Source organism: Hypomesus transpacificus, chromosome 12 (assembly GCF_021917145.1).
Source record: "Hypomesus transpacificus isolate Combined female chromosome 12, fHypTra1, whole genome shotgun sequence".
NCBI lineage: Eukaryota > Metazoa > Chordata > Actinopteri > Osmeriformes > Osmeridae > Hypomesus > Hypomesus transpacificus.
The window spans coordinates 9612221-9631332 of record NC_061071.1 but is presented as its reverse complement, the minus strand read 5'-3'; the positions used below and the strand labels follow the sequence as shown (position 1 = coordinate 9631332).

General features: G+C 46.7%; 2 protein-coding genes across 6 annotated transcripts; one reads left to right on the top strand and one right to left on the bottom strand.

Annotated features, from left to right (window-relative positions):
• The first annotated feature begins 37 nt into the window (after positions 1-37).
• Positions 38-4882, top strand: chrna2a (cholinergic receptor, nicotinic, alpha 2a (neuronal)). Of its 2 annotated transcripts, XM_047031496.1 has the most exons (7): positions 38-551; positions 1279-1430; positions 1592-1636; positions 1760-1869; positions 2600-2819; positions 2945-3949; positions 4223-4882. In XM_047031496.1, exons 1-7 carry the CDS (start codon positions 482-484, stop codon positions 4346-4348), a joined length of 1728 nt encoding a protein of 575 aa, XP_046887452.1. In that variant the 5' UTR covers positions 38-481; the 3' UTR covers positions 4349-4882. The 2 variants fall into 2 exon arrangements, with proteins under 2 accessions (XP_046887452.1, XP_046887453.1); XM_047031497.1 differs by lacking the exons at positions 38-551; positions 1279-1430; positions 1592-1636 and having other exon boundaries at positions 1766-1869; positions 2736-2819.
• Positions 4883-5500: 618 nt separating this feature from the next.
• On the bottom strand, positions 5501-18076 carry ptk2ba (protein tyrosine kinase 2 beta, a). Of its 4 annotated transcripts, none has more exons than XM_047031485.1 (29): positions 17761-18076; positions 17292-17470; positions 16939-17026; positions 16737-16816; positions 16535-16597; positions 16229-16283; positions 15612-15752; positions 15397-15471; positions 15124-15225; positions 14873-15027; positions 14503-14549; positions 13298-13342; positions 12900-12997; positions 12648-12729; positions 12253-12353; positions 11937-12052; positions 11580-11683; positions 11024-11113; positions 10591-10795; positions 10106-10169; positions 9856-9921; positions 9260-9367; positions 8962-9078; positions 8071-8106; positions 7815-7842; positions 7458-7495; positions 7230-7364; positions 7018-7098; positions 5501-6015 (listed from the first exon to the last, which is right to left on the bottom strand). In XM_047031485.1, the coding sequence occupies exons 1-29, from the start codon at positions 17953-17955 to the stop codon at positions 5707-5709; spliced, it is 3003 nt and encodes a 1000-aa protein (XP_046887441.1). In that variant the 5' UTR covers positions 17956-18076; the 3' UTR covers positions 5501-5706. The 4 variants fall into 4 exon arrangements, with proteins under 4 accessions (XP_046887441.1, XP_046887443.1, XP_046887442.1 ...); XM_047031487.1 differs by having other exon boundaries at positions 7230-7361; XM_047031486.1 differs by having other exon boundaries at positions 14503-14546.
• Positions 18077-19112: the final 1036 nt, after the last annotated feature.

The window sequence follows — 19112 nt, the reverse complement described above, 5'->3', positions numbered from 1 at the left end:
GCCTTGTAGTTCTACATTTTGCACTCTTTAGGCCTTTTTCATATCGGTCACCAGTTTTTTTTAATTTTTTTTTATAGATGTTCCTATTAAAACTATTGATTTAGCCTATATACGCTATGTTAAATGTATTTAAATAATTTAATTCTGCTTGTAGCCTGTAGTATGTATTGTAGATGACATCTATTTTAATTTAACTTTATTTTAGGAATCTTGTTATTCAGTCATGCCCCGCCCCCGCGAGAGAGGCGAGTGAGTCCGTCTCACCGGTTCCCAGGCTGGCTGTCGGTTAGTGTGCACCTTGCAAAACAGTTGCGGTTGGCTTTTCGATCACCGTGTACAGAGACACGGTCAGGTGAGGAGCAAGATCCAGAAGGAAACACCTTTAAAATGCCCAACTCTGTCTTTTTTCAACGAATGAGTGTGACTACATGGAGTGCGTGTTTAGTTATCCTTAGTTTGACTGCAGGTTCGTATATATAATATGGAACTGAAAATTGCTCACATTTCTTTGATGACGACAACGATTTGCAGCTTGATTCTGATCAACTCTGGTAAGTGTTTTTAAGTTTATTATGGGTAAGCGGTCCATTATAAGTCCATATTTGACAAGTGCAAAGAGAATACACAAACTGACTGTTGAAAAGCTTTGAATTTAACCCAGTCCAAGTATAGAACAAGATGATGAAACTGGGATGTGCAGGTGATGGCGAGACCTTGCCCTGGGGGACAGGGTATCTAATAAGAAATAAGACCTTGCCCTGGGGGACAGGGTATCTAACGGGATGACCAGTCAGAGAGGTTTAGTGCTATGTCACTCCTTAATCCTGCGGTGGCAAAAGTTATCTTAGGCTCCGGAGGCACTGTGAGTGTCTGGATGTGGTTCATTGCGACTCAGATCTTGGCCATTGGTGACACTTATCCTCTGGCGTATCAGACACACACACACACACAGACACACACGCACGCACACACACACACACACACACACACAAACACAAACACATACACACTCAGATGTGTGGGTTTAACTGTGCTTCAGGGAACCATCACCACTAAAGTTCCCAGGAGGGAGGGCTTGACAGGCTAAGCCTTTCGGAGTCTTCTGTGGGCCCAGCTCTCAGATCTGAGCCCCCCCCCCCCCCCCCAGTCTTCTCCTTCATTATCTAGAACAATCAATCCAGCCTGATCCTAGATCAGAATTATAGGGATATCATACTTCTATCAAGAGGCAGCCTCTGATTAAGGCATCTGTGTGTATACTGTGTGTGTGTGTGTCAGTGCTCAGTGATGAGTGGACTCACGCCCATGCGGAGGATCAGCTCTTTAAGAGGCTGTTCATTGGCTACAACAAGTGGTCCCGCCCAGTCCAGAACACCTCCGATGTGGTAATTGTCAAGTTTGGCCTCTCCATCGCCCAGCTTATCGACGTGGTAAGGGTACACCACACACACACACGCAAACACACACACACGTGTAGACTCACACACATGGACACAGACACATACAGACACATACTCTCACACACATACACACACACACACACACAGTGGCTGTAACATATTGGAAAGAAGATCTACCTCATGTTTTTCAGGATGAGAAGAACCAGATGATGACTACTAACGTGTGGCTGAAACAGGTAGGCTGGACACAACTCAACACATTTTGTATTATGGGATGTTTTGTTCCTGTATAGTGTTGTGTTACTGTAAATGGCATAAACCTCACGTGTACGTGCGTGTATGTGTGTGTGTGTGTCCAGGAGTGGAATGACTACAAGCTGAGATGGCGTCCGTCAGACTATGACAATGTAACGTCCATAAGAGTTCCCTCAGAGCTCATATGGATACCAGACATCGTCCTTTACAACAAGTGAGTGACGCGCGCACGCGCGTATGCATGCACACGTGCACACACACACTCGCGCACACATTTACAGACGCTCTAATGCGCAGAAGGGACCTGTGAGATTTTATGATGGAATCAACGACTCAAGTCAGCAACCAGGAGGCTGTGTGAAAGAGCTTCACATTCCAGTCAAGTGTGTTCAGAGTGGGATATCTATGGCTCCTCCAAACACACACACACAGAATCAGTACTTTTATATGGCACTTGCTCTCTTGCATCAGATCTAGCTAACAGGCTTTTGTGTGTGGTATGTGTGTGTGTGAGAGAGAGAGTGTGTGTATGTGTTTTAAAAACGCATGCATCAGAGGTATGTCATCATCACAATTCATTCATATTTAATCCAGTGTTCCTTTAATGAACAGTTCTTGGGCTAAATTCACTACTTTGGCTTGTACAACACCGTTCACCTAAAATTGCAGTCTAATCTCTTCCTACATTGACTAGAATCCTTGATGGAAGTTAACGTCTATCTCCCTGCATCTAACCCCAGTCTAACTCTCATGTGGATTTATGTATACTATTCACGGACATTACAACGTCACGGAGGAGACTTATTTAAAATTCAGGTTTAAATCACCATATAGGACTTAGGTTAGACAGCTAGGAAACTGTAGAGATATTCAGGACCAGAAAACTTCAATGTACCTGTGTTTGTACAAAAGATTCATAAACTGGGAACTTGAACTTGTTTTAGTGCTGATGGAGATTTTGCCGTGACTCACATGACCAAGGCCCACCTGTTCCACACGGGCCGGGTCCTCTGGGTTCCCCCTGCTATCTACAAGTCCTCCTGCTGCATCGATGTCACCTTCTTCCCCTTCGACCAGCAGAACTGCAAGATGAAGTTTGGCTCCTGGACCTACGACAGGGCCAAGATAGACCTAGAGCCCACCGAGGATGCGGTCGATTTGAAGGTGGATACACACACACACACACACACAGTAACACCCTCCCCCCCACACACAGACATACTATTGTTCTTACGACACACACCCACACACACATTCTCTCTAACATGTTCTCTGGCTGTTCTGCTCAGAACTACTGGGAGAGTGGCGAGTGGGCCATTGTTAACGCCGTGGGAACGTACAACACCAAGAAGTACGACTGCTGCCACGAGATCTACCCAGACATCACCTACTTCTTCATGATCCGGAGACTCCCTCTGTTCTACACCATCAACCTCATCATCCCCTGCCTGCTCATCTCCTGTCTCACCGTGCTGGTCTTCTACCTGCCCTCCGACTGCGGGGAGAAGATCACCCTGTGCATCTCCGTCCTCCTCTCCCTCACCGTGTTCCTCCTCCTCATCACCGAGATCATCCCGTCCACTTCGCTCGTCATCCCCCTCATCGGCGAGTACCTCCTCTTCACCATGATCTTCGTCACCCTCAGCATCGTCATCACCGTCTTTGTCCTGAACGTGCACCACCGCTCGCCCTCCACCCACACCATGCCCCGCTGGGTCCGCACCCTCTTCCTGTCCCTGGTGCCGCGCTGGCTGTGCATGAAGCGCCCGCCGCCCCACATGAGGAGGCGGAGCCTGGTGGCCAAACTCCTCCCCCTGGGGAGCGCCGGCCCCTCCCACGGCGCCTCCCGCTCCACCACGCACACCTGGCTCACGCGGGAGTCCGACGTCGATCTCCGTGGACACGAGGATGTGTGTCGCCACGGTTATGGGGACGTTGTGGACGTGGTACGACGTAGTTACTGGGAAGCGGATGTGGATGTCCATGGTGACTCGGACACTGATGTAGGGTTAGGGGTGAGGGGGAGGCTGACTCCCTCCTTCTCCTTCCCCCCTTCCTCCCCCGTCCTGCCTGGCTTCACCCCCCTCCCCCACAGCCTGTCATCTCTGAGCTCCATGCTGCACCCCCAGAGACCCTCCAGTCTCCTCTCAAGCCTGCATTGGGACACCAATCCTTCACCTGAACATGGTACAATCCAGGACATGGCCTTGTCCCTGTCGCCGGCCGTACTACGAGCACTGGAGGGGGTGACTTACATCGCAGAGCACTTAAGAGCAGAGGATGCAGATTTCTCTGTAAGTGGAGGCCTCTGTTGCTTCACACTGGGATGGGGAGAGGAAGGACAGAGAAAAGGGATAGGGACAGAGGGAGAGACGGGGGAAACTGAAAAAATAAGAGTTAGTTGAAGAAGAGTTTTATTTTATGCAGACAGAATACGGATTTACATAAAGTCTATGAACCATTGATACTGAATGCAGTTTGTATTCTGTAGTTAATATCCCAGACTGTGCATGTTTAGCAGTTTTAATTGTCCTTCTGTGTGTGTGTGTGTGTGTACATGTGTGTAGGTGAAGGAGGACTGGAAGTATGTTGCCATGGTGATCGATCGGATCTTCCTGTGGATGTTCATCATCGTGTGTCTGCTAGGAACCATCGGACTCTTCCTTCCCCCGTGGCTCTCTGGAATGATCTAGAACCCCAATCCCTGCTCCGGAGAAAACTAGAACTTTCCCATAGCTCCAGAGAACACTAGAACCTGATGGATGCTCTACAGAACATTAGAACATTACACCTTCCACTGACATAAGAATCTTACCCCTGCTCCGTAGAACATTAGAACCCTAACCTGGACACTTGAGAAGAAGGGAACGTTGTATAGAATGTTTTTCTTGAGGGGTTTTAAATGTCTATGCACATACTTGATCATATATATCATATTTATCATATTGTCATATATTAATATTTATGCATGCAAGAAAGAAAGACTGAAAGAATATATGTACTGTGTATAGATAGAGAATCATACAATAAAACATGGATTAGAAAGAGGAAGAAAAGAGAGAGAAATGGAAAGTATTTGAGCGCCTTGGGTTACTAACAATTAGCCTGTCTGAGTAGCAGATGACCAGCTCTCCTGGTCAGTGAGCCCAGAACACATGAAAGAAGAGGAGAGAGGACGGAGCAGAAGAGCATGGGAGAAGGAGAGGAGAAGACAAGAGGAAATAACAAGAGAGGACATTTAAGGAGAGGAGATGGAGAAAAGGGGAGGAGAGGAGGAGAGGGAAGGATAGAAGAGGGACAGGAGCAAAGAGGAGAGGAAAGTGTGGGAAAAGTGGGTCATGAGGACAGGGGGAGGAGACCAAACCAGAAGAGATGAAAGGGAGAAACACGACAAACCTTAGAGAAGAGTAGGGAAGGATAGGAGAGTGGAGAAGACATGACTTCATGTAATGACGAGGGGAGAGGAGAGGGAGAGAGGGAGAGACAGACGACAGGAAATAAGGCTATCCTACTGTACTCTCTCCTGCTTGGTAATTACTCTACATGAAAATAGATGCCAATCAGATTATACTTTCAGAGGTCTTCAGATTTCCTGTTCTGTCTGTCTACAGGCCAACTGTCTGCTAGCGGATCTGTACAAAGTACACCTCCTGCTGGTGAATGTAGGGAACTACATTGTATTTCCGCAAGGGGACATGGTTTGTTTGTGCTGTGTGTTATGTTTCTTCTGAAACCATTTCTGTTTGTGTGTTTGCCGTGCGTGTATGCGTTCTAAGTTAAGAGCAGTCCCAGAGTTGTAGTAGTTTGTGGAACAGGAAGCTTGTCACCTCCAAAAAATAACCTGATAACATCTACAGCATGTTTATTCACCTGATAAAGCACTTCTGTTTCTCTCTAGTCTTAAGCATAAAACACATTCATGAACACAAAAAATAAATCAGTTATAAAAAACATCTTATTTCAGATCCACACTCTTCAGATGTTCGACATCTTTGGTTCAATAAAAAAAAATCTAAGTGTTTATGATTTTCAGTGATCTTGCGGTGAAATTCTAATTCATGGAACCGTGGTACTTGGTTGGGCTGAGTCTATCCCCGGTGAGTCTGGCCCCCGGTGGGTCTGGCCCCGCTGGGTCTGGCCTCGGTGAGTCTGGTGTGGGTCTGGCCAGGTTGGCTCTGACCCGGGCCTGGTCCACGGCGTCCAGCAGGTTCTTGGAGTCCAGCGCCAGCGTATGGGCGGCGGAAAGCATCTGCTTGAAGCACTCCTCCTTCAGTGATGTCACAGAGTTCTGCTGGGCCAATCGCATCTTACTGATCAGCTCCCCCAGGTCTTTATTCAGCAGTCTCTCAGTGCCCTCAATCTGGGGATGTGTGTGTGTGTGGGGGGGGGGGGCGGGAGAAAGTGGAAGGCAGAGAGAGAAAACAGGGAGAGAGTTGGAGCTATGGAGATAGAATTAAGTGAGCATTATATTTAATTCATAATGAATTTAAATCCTCAATTTTAATCTGATTTGAGTCTCTTCAAGGTCTGCTCTCAAGGAAGGCAGGTGGGCAAGGGGAAGGATGTGGACCCAAAGGGAAGAGAGGGACTGTTAGGAAGCCAAGGACATGAGAGGATTGTGAGAGTGGAATGAGAGGAGAGAAACAGAGAGGAGAGGAGAGGAGAGGAGAGGAGAGAGAGGAGAGGAGAGGAGAGGAGAGGAGAGGAGAGGAGAGGAGAGAGGAGAGGAGAGGAGAGGAGAGGAGAGAAGAGAGGAGAGAGAGGAGAGGAGAGAAGAGAAGAGAAGAGAAGAGGAGGGAGAGGAGATGAGATGAGATGAGAGGAGAGGAGAGGAGAGGAGAGGAGAGGAGAGGAGAGGAGAGGAGAGGAGAGAAGAGAAGAGAAGAGAAGAGAAGAGAAGAGAAGAGAGGAGAGGAGAGGAGAGGAAAGAGAGGAGAGGAGAGGAGAGAAGAGAGGAGAGAGAGGAGAGGAGAAGAGAGAGGAGAGAAGAGAAGAGAAGAGAGAGGAGAGGAGAGGAGAGGAGAGGAGAGGAGAGGAGAGGAGAGAAGAGAAGAGGAGGGAGAGGAGATGAGAGGAGAAGAGAGGAGAGGAGAGGAGAGGAGAGAAGAGAAGAGAGGAGAGAGAGGAGAGGAGAGAAGAGAGGAGAGAGAGGAGAGGAGAAGAGAGAGGAGAGGAGAAGAGAGAGGAGAGGAGAGAGAGGAGAGGAGAGAGAGGAGAGGAGAGAGAGGAGAGAGAGGAGAGAGGAGAGAGAGGAGAAGAGAGAGGAGAGGAGAAGAGAGAGGAGAGGAGAGGAGAGAGAGGAGAGGAGAGAGAGGAGAGAGAGGAGAGGAGTGTCAGAGTGGGATGTGTGGTGATGACCTACCTCCGTCCTTACAGAGCTGTGCAGGGATGGCAGGATCTCATCAACACTACAAATCAAACTACGAAGAGTTAACCCCACCGCCTGGCAGAGAGGGAGTGTGAAAGAAAGAGAGGGAGGAAGAGAAGAAAGAGAATACCAGAAGCACACATAAGACCAAATCAAGATAAGAAAAAGGCCAACCACACACACAAACACCACACACAGCTATGAACCTTCACAGCGTTGGGATACTCTGAGGCCGGCAGTGTGTTGACGTTGTTCTTCAGCTCAACCACATCCTTCACCATCGCCATGACGCCAAGGTACACCTGGTCACCTGATCGGTCCAGCTCAGCAGTGGGCATCTGCTGGGGTAGGGCAACCATAACCATAACCATAAGTCAGTCAGACATCAGCATGGTCACCCCCTTCCCCCACCTAACACAGTACAGGTCAGTTACCTGTTGGCTTGCTGGCTTAGGAGGCTTCTCTGGAGCACCTGGTAAGGATGGAGAGGGAGAAAGAAAGAGAGAGAAACAGAGAGAGAGTGACAGAGATAGAGAGAACCAGAGAGAGAGTGACAGAGAGAGAGAGAACCAGAGAGAGAGAGAGAACCAGAGAGAGAGAGAGAACCAGAGAGAGAGAGAGAACCAGAGAGAGAGAGTGACAGAGAGAGAGAGAACCAGAGAGAAAGAGAGAACCAGAGAGAGAGAGAGAACCAGAAAAGAGAGAGGGGGGGCTGTCAGAGAAGAGCCTTCACTGTACTTCTGTTTCTGTTTCCCTTGTCACAGAGCAACAACTTCTGACCAGACACTCACCTGCTCCTCCTGTCCCCCTCTCTGGCAGCTACAGACAGACCGACAGACAGACACACATGGGGGAAGATGTGGTGTTATCACAGGACAGGCAATCTGTCTGCCTTGTATTGAAGTCTAATGAATCTATTCATAAACAGGATAGAAGCTAACTCTTTACTGCACTGTTAATGTTATTATAACATTATTCCTGTCACATATGGAGCAGTTTAAAACACTTTGTGCACACACACACACACACACACACACACTGTCATACCATAGGAACCTCCAAATCTGGTTTAACAGATGGACCCTGCACAAAACAACAAGAGCACTGTAAATCTTTCAATAACAGTTTTTCACAATTGCTAAAACACTAAACCCCATTCTATGAATCAAATGCTCAGTTAACTAAACCAATTTGTCAAATCAGACATTCTTTTGGCAAAACACATTCTCATTCACTAAACACCTTTTGCACTGTGATGCACTTGTGCTGCAAAATGGTAAACACAGGTGGCAAACAGTAAACCCAACTACAACACAGTTGTCATCTGTAAAACACAATGACTCAAAATTGTTCACACTTGTTTCTAATGGTGGTTTGTGACAATGTCAGCTTTCACCGTGGTGTCCGTGTACAAGAATAGCTCAACATCAACCCACATTTCTTACCGTAAATGTCACAGTAAATACAGCCCTTTTCTCAACCAAATTGAAGATTTTTCTCTGTGTGGTGGTAAGACAAAACCCATATACCAGGTAACTCTGCTACAGGCAATGGAATTGGCCTGTGGTGACGTAGGTGTGGAGTGTTTTCAAGGCTGGATCCAGCACACCAGAGGGTTGTTACCCCGTTTTTAGTTGTTTTTTGTTGACAGTACTAAGTTGTGGTGGTTAATGTAATATTTTCGAATCAAATAAAATGCACTGTATTTGTATAGCCTTTTTTACAAGCAATGTCACATAGGGCCAACCTCAACCCTCAAGGAAGACTGGGAAAAATTCCCAGAAAAAACTCACTAGAGGAGAAACAATTGAAGAAACTTTGTATGGGTGTGAGTGTTAACGTGCGTGTGTCTGTCTGTATGTGTGTGTATGGGTGGGTGTGTTAGTGTGTGTGTGTGTGTGTCTGTATTGGTGTGTGTGTTAGTGTGTCTGTTCTCACCAGCAGCCTCTCCTCCTGTTCCAGCCACTGCTTGTCAGACTGCATTTCCTGCTTCTGCCTTTGAAGTGTGTCCTCCACCCTCTCTCTCTCCCACGCCTGCCTCTCATCCGCCTCTCCCTTCAAAACACACACACACACACACATGCAGAAACTTAATTAACACTAACAACTAAAACTAATGATGCATTTGGCAGCATGCAGGGCTTTAGGAAAGATTGATTTGCTAAGTACGCGTCGAAGTTTGGTTTTTGCTTTTTTTTTCCTCTCTGGTTATTATGGTTTGTGTCAACGTGCTCACCCCAAAGCTCATCTGTCGCCGTAGAGACCGTGGGAGGGAGCCACCAATGTTCCAACCGCATGAGGGGCTATTGAGAGCAACAGAGCTTCCACACAGAGACCCTTGTCTCTACAAACACACACACACACACATGCTGAGGCCCTAACCAGCAGCTGAAATCATTGTGTTTGTAACAGGAAGTGTCTCACACAGAGAGATGAGGAGGCAGAGGACTAGCAGGCTATAGAGAGATACAGCATCTAGGTCAACAACACAGCTTCTGCTCAGACTAACCATGCACTAGTTCATCTACCCCTGGTGAACAGTGTGGTCCGACCCCATGTAGACCCGAGTCGATGACTATATCCATGTTAGTCAAGAGGTTACATTTACTTTGTTAAACATATCCACTGGAGTGACACCAGGAGGCCCCCCTTGGGAACAGTCATTGTTTTGACTTAGGTGGTGTGGTGGAAGGTTCTGATTGGTAAAGTGGTATGGTAAACTGTTCTGATTGTTTGGAATCGTGTGGTCGATGGTTCTGATTGGTTGAAGTGGTGTGGTGGAGGGTTCTGATTGGTTTAAATTGTGTGTTGAAGGACTGTCAAAAGGGATACCTCCATCCGCATGCCCGGAGGAAGAGTGTTCCCATGGACACCAGATGGCTTTGTTGGCCTTGATGGCTAAAAAGAGGAGGAAAGGGTGGTGTCATTCATTACATAGTCTGTGTCTGTGTGATTATGCGAGTGTGTGTGTGAGTATATGTGCAGGTTTGTGGGCGTGATGTGTGTGTGAGTGTATAAGTGTGTGTGTGTATGTATGTGAGTGAGTGAGTGTATATGTGTGTTTGTGTGTCTGGAGCAGTACCTTAGGGGGGGCTTCTGTCATCCTGTCACCTTCCTTCTGCTTTTCCATCCTCCTGTATATATCACTACACACACGTCCAATCACACATCATATCTGATGTTCATGAGGTCTGTGTGTGTGAGTCACAGTGTAGAAATGCAACTTCAAGTCTTTTATTGCCAGATGCACAGAACAACACAGGCTCAGACTGGGCACTGAAATTCTTAGGACAAGACAACACAAAGCAACCTGGCATAACATAACATACAGTATAAGTACACAGAACATAGAATACATCTATGATAAGCTAAAATACAGTAAACCTACTAATATACAAATAATATACAATATTCAATACAGTATACTAAACCTCTAATGCACATAATAACCTATATAAACCTTATAAACCTATACTAACCTAAGACATATGCGTGTCTATTCATAAGTGTGTGTGTACAGTATGCATGTGTGTGTGTGAATATGAGTGTTTGAATATGAGTGTGTACCTGAGCTCACAGACCAGCTGTGTGAAGCGGGGCCGTGTGTGGGGGTCATAGCTCCAGCACTGTGTCAGCAGGGAGTAGAGTACAGGGGGGCATCGGGGGGGCTGGGGCAGACGCACCCCTGTCTCCAGCTGGTTGATCACCTCGCCGTTCTGCAGCCAGAAGAACGGCTGCTGCCCCACAGACAGCACCTCCCACACAAACACGCCTGGAACACACACACACAGCATGGTCACACATACACACACCATGATCACACATACGCACAGCATGGTCACACACAGCATGGTCACACACACACATACACACACCATGGTCACACGTACACACACCACAATCTCACACACACCAAACACATACAGACATATACAGAAGGAATGTTATTCATCTTCAGTCAGTCAGTCAGTCAGTCAGTTGCCTTCCTCAGCCTGCTCACCAAACATCCAGACATCACTAGCAGAGGTGAACCGTCTGAAGTTGATGGACTCTGGGGCCATCCACTTGATAGGTAATCGGCTCACAGACGCTGAAGGACGAGGAATAACACGCAGACAAACACACACGCACACCGACGCTCTTATTAGCCTATCACTGTGGAAACACTAACATCCTGTCCGTCCACACGTACCATTTTGACTTATTTTGGTAACTGTCACGAACTCTGAGACACACTTCAGCTAAGTTTGAGACATTGACATTGACATTTAGTCATTTAGCGACTTACAGTAAGTACAGGGACATTTTCCCCGAGGCAAGTAGGGTGAAGTGCCTTGCCCAAAGACACAACGTCATTTGGCACGGCCAAATCTGGCAACTTTCAGATTATTAGCCCGATTCCTTAACCGCTCAGCCACCTGACACCCCAGACATGACCACAAGATCAACTGAGACCTTCACCATGTCACACTAACCTGTTTGTGTGTGTTAATGTGTTAATGTGTGTGTATGTGTTTGTGTGGTGGGTGGGTGGATATGTGTGTGTGTGTGCATACCTTTATAGTACTCCTCCTGCTCCTCAATGTAGCGAGACAGGCCGAAGTCTCCCAACTTCACACTGTCAGAAGATGCCACTAGAACGTTCCGCACTGCTATGTCTCTGTCGACCAATCACACGAACACTTCAAGGGTCAACATCCACCCTGACCAATCCTGACAAACACTTATGTACATTATATGTTATTAATTTAGCAAACACTTTTATCCAAAGCAGCATACAAATCTTACATACAGAAAGTACCATTGAAAATATGTGTGTGTAGATGTGTTTGTATGTATGTGTGTGTGTGTGTGTGTGCGCATTGTGTGGTTCCCTGCGTGTGTGTCTGTGCATTAGTGTGTGTGTGTGCTACCTGTGCACCATGTTAAGGCCCTCCAGGTAGGCCAGAGCTTTGCAGATCTGCAGACTGTAGAGGACCAGAGTCACCCTGCTCAGACTGTGCTGCTTCTCTACCAAGTAGTTCCCCAACTGTAACACACAGAAGCACACACACACACACACACACACACACACACACACACACACACACACACAGAAGCACACACAAAAAAGGTGCACAAACACACACACACATATATATAATTTAACTGTCAACTTTGCAACAAGCAAAATTGGCATAATAGCCAGCTTGACCTCTGACCTCCAACATCTGAGCCTTCACCCCTCACCTCCCCGCGTTCATAGAGCTCCATGACGATCCACACAGGGTCCTCTTCGATCGCCCCAATCAGGCGCACAATGTGAGGGTGGTCCAGACTCTTCATCAACACTGAGGGGATGAATGGAGGGAGCGAGCAGGGAAGGAGGGAAACAGAGAAAAAGAGACAAAAAGAAGGAGGCAGAAAGTTAGAGAAAGAGAGAGAGAGAGAGAGAGAGAGAGAGAGAGAGAGAGAGAGAGAGAGAGAGAGAAGGAGGAAGGGAGTGGGGATAAAAGGAGGGAGGAGGGAGAGATGTTGAGAAGAAATGACAGTGAGAGGTGGAGAGCCACACGTCACTATCTTAACACATCTGACTTCTTAGAAATAAGAAAAATGATTTCATTTAGACACCACAGCAGTCTCACCAGCCTCACTCAGAAACTTCTCCTTCACCTCCTCACTACAGTCCTTACACGTCTTCACTGCTACTCGAACTCTCTCCCCTGTCTACACACAAACACACACACATTCAAACACACACACACACAAAGGGGACAGTTTTAGACTGATGTATGCCACTTCAGTACCATAGTATTGAGATGCACCCGTCATGTACAGTATTGAGATGCACCTGTCATGTACAGTATTGAGATGGAACCGGGCGGTTCATGACTTACTGGGCTTTTATACATCCCATCATGCACCTCTCCAAAGAAGCCCTCCCCCAGGATGCGTCCCAAAATGATGTCATCTCTAGACAGGCGGAACCTGCTCTCTGTGACACACACACACACACGCATCACACACAAGTAGACACACACAACTAAAGATCTAGCTGATAAGAGCTGGATCATTACATTCCCATTCCAGACACCAACACTAACCAACGACTTAGTCAGCCTGATAAGACCAGAAATAATGTTTTGAAAGTGGAAAGGATAGGATGGAGGAGAGGAGATGATAAGCAGACAAGAAAAAACAAGAGAAAACCAGAAGAAAAGAAAATACAAGATGAGAAGAGAGGAGAGAGGGGTAGAGGAGAGCAGAGGGGAAGAAGGTAAGATGTGCCACTCACCACGGTCTTCTTTACCTTCTGGGATCTCAGCGTAGATCTCAGAACCTGCAGGCACAGAACTCTATCAGCCCCTATCGCACCCGCCTACTGTATTAACCCCTATCACACCTGCCTACTGTATTAACCCCTATCACACCTGCCTACTGTACCAGCCCCTATCACACCTGCCTACTGTACCAGCCCCTATCACACCTGCCTACTGTATTAACCCCTATCACACCTGCCTACTGTATTAACCCCTATCACACCTGCCTACTGTATTAACCCCTATCACACCTGCCTACTGTATTAACCCCTATCACACCTGCCTACTGTATTAACCCCTATCACACCCGCCTACTGTATTAACCCCTATCACACCTGCCTACTGTATTAACCCCTATCACACCTGCCTACTGTATTAACCCCTATCACACCTGCCTACTGTATTAACCCCTATCACACCTGCCTACTGTACCAGCCCCTATCACACCTGCCTACTGTACCAGCCCCTCTCACACCTGCCTACTGTACCAGCCCCTATCACACCTGCCTACTGTATTAACCCCTATCACACCTGCCTACTGTATTAACCCCTATCACACCTGCCTACTGTACCAGCCCCTATCACACCTGCCTACTGTATTAACCCCTATCACACCTGCCTACTGTACCAGCCCCTATCACACATGCCTACTGTACCAGCCCCTCTCACACCTGCCTACTGTACCAGCCCCTATCACACCTGCCTACTGTATTAACCCCTATCACACCTGCCTACTGTATTAACCCCTATCACACATGCCTACTGTACCAGCCCCTATCACACCTGCCTACTGTATTAACCCCTATCACACCTGCCTACTGTACCAGCCCCTATCACACCTGCCTACTGTACCAGCCCCTCTCACACCTGCCTACTGTACCAGCCCCTATCACACCTGCCTACTGTATTAACCCCTATCACACCTGCCTACTGTATTAACCCCTATCACACCTGCCTACTGTACCAGCCCCTATCACACCTGCCTACTGTATTAACCCCTATCACACCTGCCTACTGTATTAACCCCTATCACACCTGCCTACTGTACCAGCCCCTATCACACCTGCCTACTGTATTAACCCCTATCACACCTGCCTACTGTACCAGCCCCTATCATGCCAGTCTGCTGTGTGGCACTACCACTTTAGAATGTGCTGTTCACACTGAGAATGACACTCACCCACACGGCACCCGCGAACACTTACACTAGAGTCCTCCTTGCTCCTGCTGGAAATGCCGCACACACACACATAAACACACACACACACATAAACACACACATGTCAGTTTACGCATCCTATATCTGATGTTTATGAGGTCTGTGTGTGCATGTTTGTCTGTGTGTGTACAAAAACAATGCGTGTGTGAATTAATATGTTTGTGTGCGTGTGTATACACCACAGAAGGGCGTATCAAAGGTGTCATAACAGTGAGAAAATGTACTTTTGAACTAGGCTACGTGAAGACAGATACAGAGTGAGTGGGTGAGATAGTGTGAAAGTGAGAGAGAGAAAGAGAGAGCTTTAGCAGTGTACCACACACACACACACCCTGTGGGGATGGCAGGCAGAGCCATGTTGGACTCTCTCCTGTGCGTCCTGACGATGACAGAGGCCTCCGTGGAGTTCACCAGGCGACAGTAACCATCTATGAGGTCAGCCATGTTCTCAGTTGTGGCCAAAGAGGGCGTGTTCACCAGCAGAGGCTAGGGGTCAGGGGTCATAGGGAGAACGTCATTCCCAGACAGGTGTGTGCGGTGCATGTGTGTGTGTGTGTGTACTGTTTATATGTGTGTGGTCACCTGTTTGGCTTCCTTGATACCGACTGTGAGCAGTCCTCTGTTGTCCTCTTGCTGGGAACATTTAATACTTTGTATCTGAGAGAAACTGGCCAAGCAAACAGGCTACACACACACACACACACACACACAGAAGATATCAGTATCCAATCCCTTCCTGACATTATATCACAACACTTTGTGTTATACTGACCCAAATTCATTGATGTACTAACAGTGCATGTGAGTGTATGGGAGTCAGTGTGTGTGACTGTGTGTTCTCTACACGGCTCTCACCACAGAGCTTTGGTCAGCACGATGGCACACCCCTGCAGGACCGATGACCAGGTCTACCGCCAGTCTCCAATCTTGCTGTGGACACAATCATACACACACAAACACACACATCTTGAAAACGAAACATTGGTCTGGGGTTTGGTGGTGGGTTGCAAATGAGGATGTGTGTGTGTGTGTGTGTGTACAGGGTGTTGATAGCGTGTGAGTGGTCTCACCACCAGCTCGCAGGCGAAGCTCTCATGTGTGTAGTCGTGGCAAGTGGCCAGCGTGGAGAAGAAGCGATCCATGCACTGATCCTCCTTCAGGCTGGAGTAGCCCTGGAACGTCTGCTGCACCAGCTTACGGAGCTGCTTAGGCTGCTCAACACAGTACACAGCACCTCAATAATCAGCAATACTCTAATAATCAGCTATATTCAGCAATACTCTAATAATCAGCTATATTCAGAAATACACTAATAATCAGCTATATTCAGCAATACACTAATAATCAGCTATATTCAGCAATACACTAATAATCAGTTTTATTCAGAAATACACTAATAATCAGCAATACTCTAATAATCAGTTATATTCAGCAACACACTAATAATCAAGCAATACACTGATAAACAGTTATATTCAGCAACACACTAATAATCCGTTATATTCAGCAATACACTAATAATCATCTATATTTAGTAATCATCAGCAATCGTCAGAAATTGTCACCAATATTCTTTACATCAATACTTGACATTTCTTTTTTTATGACTCAATAATACACCTCTGATCAGTACATCACTAATGAATGCCACATTCAAGGAGATTGTGAGTCATGAGAGATGTTTTACCTTCATGCTGTCTATTAACTCCTTGGGGAAAAATAGATCCAGTCCCACATCCTTTCTGAAAGGAGATAAACACACACTCACACACACGCAAACACACAAACATTGACAAATAAGCGCAAGCAAATTTAAATGAACAAATGAATACACTGTCAATACAATACATAGCAATGAACACATTCATAAATATCGTAAATACACATCCTTTACCATGTTCAGAAACACACAAGCATTGGCAAATGAACACACAAACATGGCTACATATTATACACACACACTTCCTCATGTAACAAAGTCTCCATTACTCACTCCAGTAGTTCAAAATTGGACTTCTTTTCCAGGCCGTTAGGGTTTATATCCTTATAGAATCTCCTGGGAGACAAAGACTCACATCAGACCAGCAGCTCTCCTCCTGTTTCAGATCCCTCAGAGTCTGTCTGTATAGGAAGGTGTGTATGTGTGTGTGTGTGAGTGTGTCTGTGTGTGTGCATGTAGAAAGTGGCGCTTGTACCTAATCTCCAGACAGCCTAACTGCAAGGCCATGCCATCACTCACTTTACTGGCATGGTGCTGCATGTAGTCACTACGCACCTGTGAACACACACACCCACACACAAGAACCACCACACATCAACACACATGCAAACCCCTTTTAACCAGGTTACACACGCAAAAACATTTCCTGACCTAGTGTCACACTAAAACACTCTGACCTGTTGGTAGAAGAACTTCATGGTGGTTTTGTCCTCTTTAAACTTCTCCACAAATTCAGCTGGGATGTATCTTATCCTCAGGTCATATCTAAACACACACACACATATCATTATATTCAGCAGTCACACACATACACACATCATTATGTTCAGCACTCACATACATACACACATCATTATGTTCAACACTCACACACACACACACACATCGTTATGTTCAACACTCACACACACACATCATTACGTTCCCAACGGCACTCACACCAGGGTCACGGTCATGGTAAAAAAAAGGGTGAAGTGGTCAGTTTTAAGGGTTAGGGTTTCTGGTCCAGAGGTCAGAGGTCAGGGGTCACCTCCACTCGGCCTCCAGGTGCTGCAGCTGGTATCGCAGGGCGAGCTCTGACACGGTGAGGTCAGGGTGCAGCCAGTGCTCCTCGCTGGACTTGAGGTGTTTTAGAAGGAGGCTGTAGCAGTGTGCGTGGCGAATCCCCGCTCCGATACATCCGCTGGATAACACAGCACCCACCACAGCCTGGGGAGGGAGCGTGTGAGAGAGGGGGCGTCAGTGCGTGTCATGGTGTCCAAGACAAGTGTGGATGTTTGTTTGTGCTCGGATACAACTTCAAGCTAAACTGTTCAGATAAATCGCATTAGTACCATACATTGACATATTGAAATGAATGATGCCAGAGTAAAACTACGATTCATGTGACTGAGGTGAGGCGAGAGGTTATCAATACAGTGTAGTGGTGATGGTGTAGGTGGTGCTGATGGTGGTGTAGGTGGTGTTGGGTGTGGTGTAGGTGGTGTTGGGTGTGGTACCCTGATGGTCCATCCATCCTCACACCGGACCAGTTTAAAGTTCTTCCCCAGGATGGAGCCGTTGCTGGTGAAACACACTTTGATGATCTTTGCTGGAGTGTTGTTAGCGGCAACCGTCTTTGTGGGGTCCAACTGCTGTGATTGGCTGGTTGGCTCAACATTCCTCCAGGACAGGGTGGCGGTGTCCCCCGACATCTCCACGGCGACAATATCACTACCAAACACACACCATCACACACACTCAGACACACACACTCAAACACACACACTTAGATACACACACTCAAACACACACACTCAGATACACACACTCAGACACACACACTGGATACAGACCTGGTGAAGGACATAAAGGGTAGAGGAACAGAGAGAGAGGGAGTGTAAAGGTTTGAAGCCCGGAGATGAAACCAATATACAGTAATACAAAAAAAACTAGAAAGAGAAAAGGAAAAGAGAAAGAGAGAAAGTGTAACCTACCATACAAAAATAAAATGTATCAAAAACGCTAAGAAAATAACTGCTCGTAATGAACTTTAAGCCTTCATAAGTCTTAGCCAGCCAGTGACTAACAGAGCAGATTGACGGCAAAACAAGATAACCCACTTTCAATATGAACATTAATAAGACATGTTACACGTTTTCTATTGGAATACGTATCAATTTATTTAAAGTTTGTTTCAAGACCTACCGGAGATGTTGCTGCCAAGAAGCACATCGTGTGACAAAAGAGGAAATAGAAACTGACAAACGAGGAAGTTGCAGAGAAACATAAAGCTAAACTTTCAGATTGGACAGTGGCACACTCCACAACCAACCAGCAAACCCCATGCACCCAATGGTATTGCTCCATTCACTTCCGCCTGTAAACTCTGTGTTGTGGAGACAGGAGAGGAGAGGGAAGAAAAGAAGCAAAGATAGGAGAATGAAAGACAAGAGGAGAGATGAGAGGAGGAACAAGGAGAGGAAAGGAGAAATAAGGAGAAGAAAGAAGGACAGGGAGGACACGACAAGAGAGAAGAACATTTATCGAGGAGCAGTTTAGCTTTAGACAAGCTACATCCCAGGACATGACAACAATAATGTTGACTGTAACTGGCCCCTCAGTACAATTGGCCCCAGCTTGGCCCCACAGTTAAAATTGTCTTGAACCTCCCCTGTTCCAAGAGCAATGCAGGATGTTTAGCACCTTTTCTTTGCCTCACTGGTGATTGTTTATGTGTATGTAGTGGAGGTTTTAACATTGCACTGCAAACATTTTAATTCATTTTGGTCAAATCCATCACACTAAATGTACTTGTCGTCACCAGGGCCTCCACCTTTGGGTTCTGTTTGTCCATCAGAAAAGGGATGTG